Source organism: Carassius carassius, chromosome 45 (genome assembly GCF_963082965.1).
Source record: "Carassius carassius chromosome 45, fCarCar2.1, whole genome shotgun sequence".
Lineage (NCBI taxonomy): Eukaryota > Metazoa > Chordata > Actinopteri > Cypriniformes > Cyprinidae > Carassius > Carassius carassius.
In genome coordinates, this window is record NC_081799.1 from 24,355,707 (window position 1) to 24,364,611 (window position 8,905).

Sequence of the window (8,905 nt, forward strand, 5' to 3'; positions counted from 1 at the left end):
TTCTAGGACATAAAGATAATTTTCCTTATTCCCCTAAATACTTTCATTACCACTATTTTAAAGAAATCTCTATCAGTTCCATCATATCTCCATTTCCACAACAAACCATTAAACATCTCTTCAAAATAGAAGTCTCACCACACCTCTGTTAACCTGCAGAGTCACTCTTTTATTTGTAAAGTGTCTGATAACAGACGAGCTCAATTTATGGCTGTGTTTCAAAATATACTATGCTTCCTATCTAGACAGCATTTTAAGGTGCTGTATATGATAATAAGGCATTATAAACGCAGAGAGTTATAAGTTCATGGTATAAGTCTTGAGCACATGAGGTTGTCTAGTTAGGAAACTCCTTAGATTTTAACTCTCGCTGTGTGTGTGCGTGGGTGTGTCTCTCTGTGTGGGCGGGGCTTAATCATCTTAAGGACAGGTTGTTTGTCGCACCTGAACAGTGACGCAGTGACAGTCAGTGCGCGAGAGCAGCTCCACAAACAGGTGAGAGTGAAACCACAAAATATATAATATTATGTTATCCGTACTATAATTAATATCAGCTTCTATATCAGTGCTTAATATCTGCGTTAATTAGATATGAGATAATTGATGCTTAGAATAACTGATCTGATGATACTAAGGCTACTTCAGAAACAACTCAGTTGCGTGAATTAGTGAAGAGTCTCAGAATCTGGCCTTCTCATTGTGTATTAATCTTAAATATTATAATATCATATATTTTTTTTACACAGTTTTTACTGGGTTTTACCCACTAATTGTCAATTTGGATTATTTTCCGCTCCGTCGTAATGACGACTGACGTTTAGTTGATAATGGTGATATGATTTATATTAGTTTTATACTTTGTGTATTTAATAATAATCCTGTTTTTGTCTGTTAGAATGTCTTCGAAGCCGCACGGAAGTCCTCCGCCCTATGATTATCAAACAGAGGATGGATTGTAAGTGTTGAGTTTTACCTTTTCTGGATCGTGTTTCACGGGTTAAATTTTTTTTTAAAAACTCTTTTGCCTTTGGTCTTATAGTGAGGAATTGAACTGCACAGTCAGAATGAACTGTAACTGGAGATATTAAATAAATAAAGGGCTATGGATGATTATTGGGCAGTAGGCTGTTCCCACATTCAGTGACCATATTGGTATAATATATATATATAAAAAAATATTATTGTTGTTATTATTATTTATTCTGTTTCGGTTGAGAAGGCTGGCAATGCTCTGAAACCGATAGCTCATAATTGCATATCATGTATGTGTGCGTGTGCGTGTGCGTGTGTGTTTGTTTGTGTGTGTGTGTGTGTGTGTGTATATCTATCTATCTATCTATCTATATATATCATATGTGTATAAGTACCATGTTTTGCCTGTTTCTAAACAACATACCATTCACACTAGCACACTTTAAATGAAATTATACCATACAATATTGAATATAAAAAAAAGTTTGATAGTGCTTTTAAAATCTGGTATTGTTAGAAATGGAAAAACAGCCAAAGAAAGAGCCAAAGTAAATGATAATTTAGATATACTCACTGATATTTTGCATTAGTGTGAATGTTTGTCATGTGAATATTATAGGCTATATTGGTATGTCAAAAGTCAATTTCTCTCCAAAAACATACAGATATTCACTAATATCTTTAATCCCTAATCAATTCATCTAAAAGATTTGAGATGTTTGCATATAGTCAGAATGTATCTTGTCTCTAAAAAGGCTGTTTCTAAATTGGTTTTCCCCATTTTCTCTCCAGTATTACTGGCCCGCAGCCTGCGTATTCGTACTATCCTGACGATGAGTTCCAGCATTTCTACCGCTGGACGTCTCCGCCGGGCATCATAAAGATCATGTGCGTCATGTCGATCATCTTCTGCGTGGGCATCTTCGTGTGCGTGGCCTCGACTCTGGCCTGGGACACGGATGCAGGAGCGGCTGGATTCGGCTCTATTGGAGGCTCTTATGGAGGATCATATGGAGGCTCATACGGCAGCTATGGAATGGGTGGAGGTTACGGAGGATATGGAGGCTACGGTTATGGGATCCTCGGCTCTCAGAACGACCCCAGGCAGGGCAAGGGTTTCATGATCGCCATGGCCATCATCACTTTCATCGTTCTGCTCGTCATCTTCATCATGATCATCTCGCACCAGAGAGTGGCTCAGGGAAGGAAGTTCTACCTGTCTGTCATCATCATCAGCGCCATCATGGCTTTCCTCATGTTAGTTGCCACCATAGTCTATCTGGTGACGGTTTACCCAATGGCCCAGTCGTCCGGAACGATGCAGTTCAATCAGGTTTATGCCATGTGCGCCGCTTACCAGCAGCCTCAGATGTCGGGTGCGTTCGTGAACCAGTATCTGTATCACTACTGCGTGGTGGATCCTCAGGAGGTAAATCAACACAGTGTTGTAAATCATGGCTGATTTAAGTCGTTGTGCACTAATAGTGAGCTTTTTCTATCTTCATTCAGGCAATCGCTCTTGTCTTGGACTTCGTTGTCACCGCGGCCCTCATCATCATCATGGTTTTTGCCATTAAAACCCGTCAAAAGATCAATTATAATGGGAAGGATAACATCCTGTGGCGCCGCGTGAAAGAAATTGATGATCAAAACTCGCCAAAGGATGTAGAGGACTGGGTGAGCATGATATTATTGTTCTTTGCATTGCTAGCTGATGTACAGTCAAACCAGCATTTGTTCAGACATTTCTCACATTATCAGTTTATTCGGGTCGCTGGGATTTTGCCAGGTCAACATTACCGTCCAAAAATATAGACCTAAACCAATCCCTAACCCTACACATAATTTATTCCTAAAATCAGTGGGGAATGATAGCTGATAAACAATGGTGTAGAAGCACCTTACCCAAACAGTAAGCCTACAACAGAAACGTATCCTTTAATTCTGATTGGTTGATTGGAATGTTGTTCCAGGGTAAACAAGGGTGTTGATCTAGGAACAGGTTGTACTTGGTGAAATCACCAGAAAATATCAGGAATATTGTGATCTCCAGCCCTAGAAATGTCATGGAAATTCTTACAATTAGAATTAATGAAATATAAATAAAAAAATAAATACAAAATTTGTCAATTTAAGTAAATTATATATATAAAAAATACAATTAAATTATTATTTGTTTTTAAATATGAATGTCATTTAGTATCAAATGAATATAAAACCTGGTAATGTCCATTTATTTGTCTAGAAAAAGCTTTTTGTGAGTATAATCTCAAAAAAAAAAAAACATTTGAAAATCAAGGTTTTAGAAACAAATGCAGTGTAAAAACGTTTTTTTAAAAAGTTATTAATAAGACAAGTTGGAGCACATTTTACAAAATGTCATGTTTAATACAATGTTTAACTTGCCGTTGCTTTGTAATTATTTTTTCAAACTAAATCCTACACACGTTTTTCAGTATGGAAGATTTGTCTAAATGTATAGGTCGAGAGAAGGTTTCATTTGCTCTCTATTCAATGGTGTAGGAATGGCAGTTAATATATTGGAGATTATTTGTGATTTTTAGTAGTCACTCAACTACAAGCCTTTGTTCTAGTCATATAATGTGACCTAAAGGACTACAATTTGGCCGTTTCCATACAGAAGGTATAAATTCTACACCTGTGCTCATTTCTGTTGCCAAACAAAGAGTTATTTGACGTCCTCCAGCCTCCACACAACATGAACCTGTTTATCTCTCTCAGGAATCGTCTGTCTGGTTTTGAATATAGGAGGCCTGTGTGGTTTTCTATAGCTTTTAGCATGCTGAAGGTGGAAAGACCTGTTTGTGTGTGTGTGTGTGCGCGCGCGTGTGTGTGTGTGTGTGTGTGTGAAGGTGGATGGGGGAGGGAAGCGTTTGTCATTGGTTTCTGGGTGTGGTTTGCTGTGACAGTTTCAGTCACATATTTGCCTGGAGCACAAAACCAGTCATAAATAAAAAATAAAATAAAAATATGTGTGCTAGACATGTAAATGGTCCTAAAAAGAGACTTTTCTTTATGCAAAAATCTGTTTCAATATTTTGCTTTACTTTAAAAAAATAAATACAAAATAAAAAATTGGGGGCCATTATGGTAGATATTCAGTGGATGATTGCAAACAAATAGCATTTTATGGCATACTTATGTATGTTTTGAATGTGATATTTTAAGATCGTTTTTTATAAAAAAATGAATGGTGGATCTAAATAGAAAATCAAAACATTTGTGTTTCTAAGCAGAGGCATATGTTTGTGTGTTATTTAGTTTAATGTTCAAGCCGATCTGGTTCAACCAGAAACTCAGACCTATGTGCAGCGAAAGGGATGTGTTTTTCAGACTGCACTTCATGTTAAATCAGACCGTGATTCTAGAGAAGATGTGTGGAGAAGATTCCTCCTATAGTATTTGTTTACTGCCTCAGGATAGACACGCTGAAACATGTTTGCACCAAAGAATTCATCCTACAGCAGAAGAGTGAATCTCATAAATATTCTTCACATTAAAATAATGAGAATAACGAAAACTGTCGATAATGTGCCAATGCAAACACGTCTTGCTGCTGTCTCTCTCAGGTGAATGATGTGAATGGAGAACCTGAGCCGATGCTGGCAGACTATCCCATGAAGTTTGGAGGGTCTAGAAGTTATCTAGATGACAACAGCACAAACTACGACAAACCTCCCCCCAGTGAGAGTCCTGTGTGAGTACAGCCATCATCTGACGGAGAGTTTGGCTTTCAACACACTGCATCTGATTTTCAGCTGCTTTTAAAAATCGTTTTAAAAGTGTTGAAATCAGATCTGTGTGTTTTAAAAGTATAAAAATAATGAAAACAATGAAAAAAAATTGTATTTTAGCGCTGTCAAACCATCAATCACATCCAAAATAAATACGTTTTTGTTTGCATAACATGTGTGTGTGTAATGTGCATACTTATGTAAATATAAATACACACACATTCATTTATATATTTCAGATAAATGTTATGTTTATATATTTAGATATAAATTATATGAATATAAATATGCATGTAAATGTACATATTTTCAAAATATAAACAAAAACTTTTATTTTGGATGTGATTTAATCGTTTGACAGCAATATTCATATAATTAATATAATTTTTTAATCTATCCACATAAAGCATGTGCCGAACTGTATTGTGCTACACTTACTATTATTATTATTTTTTATTATTATTACAATTAGCATTAAGACGGTAGAATTATTATGCTAATCTGAGCAAAAAAATCATGCATATTTTTGTTATATTTTTCAAATCTATCTACATACCATCTCATAAAAAATGATTGCAGTTAGCCATTATCACAACTTCAAAATCGCTGTTTCAGTTTAAAGTATGTGTTTGTGCTTGACTTAAAATGATACGTTTAGTTTAAGTTAGATCGCACTATGATGCCGTTGTTTGCAAATCTTTATGATTTCATAACCATTTGCTAGTTCAACATGACACTTGAGACTGTCAAATGAAAAATGCTGTAAGCTGCTTGAAAGGAATGAAACGAAAGTGGACTGAGTTACAGAACGGGTCGTACAGAAACACTAAATAAAGCCTTGTCAGATGTTGCATGAGATAAAGGAGGTTATTTCACTTCACTTCCTAGTTTTTGTGTTCCTCTCGGGTCTGAATCATTTCTGGAAATAATGTGCATTATGTAGACTGACCATCATGTTTGTTGAAACAGCATGACGAATACCTCAGCTATGTGTACTTTATCTTACATGGTGCTTTCTTAGAAGCAGAAACAAATGACGACACTGTAGGAATGAAAACGATGTCTTGTGTAATCTGTCCTGTGTTGAGTCTTTATGTGAATTTTAAGTTTGCATGATTCATTGGTCAAATTGATTGTTCAGGGAGCTGGAGCACGAGTTGCCAGTCCGTAGTTCAGTCCCACTGAGCAGCGGATCAGAGATGAACAGCTCTGCTGGACGGCCCAAGAAACGTCGCGCTGGACGCCCACGAACTGCCGACAGACGGGATCACGACACGGACTACGCCTCCTCTGGAGATGAGCTGGACGACGATGACTTCTCCAGGTGAGCTCACCACTGAAATCCAGCTCCGAGTCCATGACGTTCCAGATGAGATGGAAGTGCTTTTGTTTTTCCAGTGAATTCCCTCCCATTATTAATAATGAAGAGAGAGAGGATTACAAGCACCTGTTTGATAAAGACCATCAGGAGTACAAGGAGCTCCAGGCGGAAATGGATCAGATCAACAAGCGCCTGGCTGAAGTGGACCGTGAGCTCGATGATCTGCAGGAGGGCAGTCCTCAGTTCCTGGTATGAGAAGTCGTCAAGATTCGGCGATGAGACTCATTAATTCTCATTACTGAGAATTAATGAGTACTGGAATATTCTCATTATTTTTTAGTATTACTATTATTATTATAAAATAATTTGATTATATAAGTTATATTCATTAACAACAGCAAAATAATACATTTTGTTTATTATTAATATTATTATTTTTAGTACAAGAAAAATCTTTTCATATTTAATTACAATTTTACTTCCCATTACTGAGAACTAATAATTACTGAAATACATTTTTATAATATTATTATTGATTATTTAATAATTTGTTTAATATTGATATTTGATATAACATTTAATATTGTTATTCTTAGTATTAATAAATAAGCAGTTACAGTACAATAAATATTGTGTAAAATATAAAATTTTATATACAATTTTGTATGTGTATATATATATATATATATATTACACACACACACACGATTAATTGTGACTAAGACTACGCCCATTTGGAATTACTATTAGGGATTTTCACTGTTATATTTACCAGTTTTCATAATATAGACAGTGCAAAAGTCTTTGGTATTCAGATAGACAGATAGATAGACAGATTAAAACTGCAGACAGTTGACAGACTTGTTCTTAACTAAAAAAACTTGTAAAAAAAAATAATAAAATAATAATAATAAAAAATACTTATCCCAGTTTAGTTATTTCCCCAGTTGCATATTTAAATTGTGAATTGCATGCACTAAAAAAGTTGACCGTGTACTTTCTGTACTTGTTTTGCACTACTTCAGTTACATATGTGTTCATTTAATAAAAAGTGATCACTTGGTCTAGATTGAACAGTGATCACTGTTCAATCTAAATTGTCTTTTTTTGTTTTCTTTTTTTTTAATTATTTAAGTGCAAATGAAAACATATCGAGATATATATCGAATATCGTAAAAATGGACAATATCGAGATAATTGTTTTTATATATATCGCCCAGCCCTAGTTCTGTGTATATTTATTATCTATAAATAAATACACACATTCAGTATATATTTAGAAAATATTTAGATGTATTTACAAGTCTATATTTATAATCATATAATTTTATATTATAAATGAATTTAATATATAAACATATGTATGAACATGTATGACTTGAGTTTTGTCAGATTTACTCAGTGGTGCATGACTTGTTTGCCTTACAGTGGAACTGTTGGTTACGCTGTATTATCTGTGAATAATAACATAAGCATTGGAAAGCGTTTGAGTCACTCCGCTTGTTGCTGACTTCAGTCATTCTCTCGTAACAGGACGCCATGGACGAGTACAACGCGCTGAAAGACAAAAAGAGGGTAAGAATAAGCTGAATCCAAGATTTCTCACAGAAAGGAATAATGGTGGAGGATGTTATCTGATGTATTTTCCACTGTCTCTGCAGAGCGGTGATTACCTGGTGAAGAAGAAGCGCTGCAAGCACCTGAAGGCCAAACTCAGCCACATCAAAAGAATGGTCAGCGATTATGACCGGAGGACCTGAAGATCATTCCCATCACATTCGAGAGGAAATGGCTACTGGACAGTATTCGGAGAGTACAGATGTGTTTGAGTCTGTCTAGATGTGTGGGTTATTGCCATTAGTGAACTGGGCTGCGTTGCTTTCTGGGCATTTGATTGATAAAGCATGTAAATATGAACAAGTTTTAAAATCTGGTTAACCAATGGCAAAATCCTCACCAGTCCTGTAGTTGTTTTTTGTAACATATCTCCATTTAGCTGTTACAGATTTAACATTAACTTGTTGGTGTTTCAGAACAGCGTGTTTGTTTTATAGTTTTTTTTATAGTTATTCAGAGATTTCTTAGTGGGTAAGATACTGTGCCAAATCATTTTACCAGGTGGGTGGTTTAAACTCTTGATATCCAGTTATGTCTGTATAAATCAAGCTGTGATCAGTTACAGGTTACATATAGCCTTTAATAGTCTTTTAAGCTGCACTTTTAACTTGCTCCTATGTAAATATGTCATTTAAATGTTTGATTTATTTTCATTGTTTTTGACAACTATTAATGAAATAATTTTTAATGCCATAATAAACATTTACTAGTATATTAAGTGTTTGTGGTTTCTGAAAGGATGTCAGTAAAATCCACAAAACGTTAATAAAACCAGTTTCTGTAATTTTAAACCATGACTGGGTGTCACAAAGTTAAGGTTTAGCGATTCATTTAATGAATTACCTGACTTTGGCAACCGGAAATGACCATTTATAGCATCGAGTTCGATCTAAATAAAATGTTACCTTTGATATGACACCAGGCCCAGTTCTAGAACCAAATCACTGAGGGTGCTTCTGAATATAGTGAGGGTTCTGCTTACATAATCGTAGGAAATAGCTCAGTCATCAGTCTGAAACATAGTATTCCAAAATTGGGGATGTTGTATACAACAATACTACTATAATTGCTGTTATGTTACACAATATGCGATCTGGCAGTAAATAATAGAATAGCATGTAAACAAGCAGCAATATTCACTTTGCAAAACATTAAAACATGCCACACATAGCCCACCAACACTGTGGTAATACCCTTGTTGTAACCGGCTTCAACTTCAATTGAACACTCTTAGAATGGC

The 8,905-nt window shown here is 35.4% G+C and overlaps 1 protein-coding gene across 1 annotated transcript; it reads left to right on the plus strand.

Annotated features, from left to right (window-relative positions):
• Positions 1-418: 418 nt before the first annotated feature.
• oclna (occludin a) lies at positions 419-8,268 on the plus strand. The gene is made up of 9 exons (XM_059539244.1): positions 419-495; positions 896-955; positions 1,765-2,401; positions 2,482-2,649; positions 4,563-4,690; positions 5,869-6,051; positions 6,126-6,297; positions 7,582-7,623; positions 7,710-8,268. The coding sequence occupies exons 2-9, from the start codon at positions 897-899 to the stop codon at positions 7,806-7,808; spliced, it is 1,488 nt and encodes a 495-aa protein (XP_059395227.1). The 5' UTR covers positions 419-495; position 896; the 3' UTR covers positions 7,809-8,268.
• The last annotated feature ends 637 nt before the right edge of the window (positions 8,269-8,905 follow it).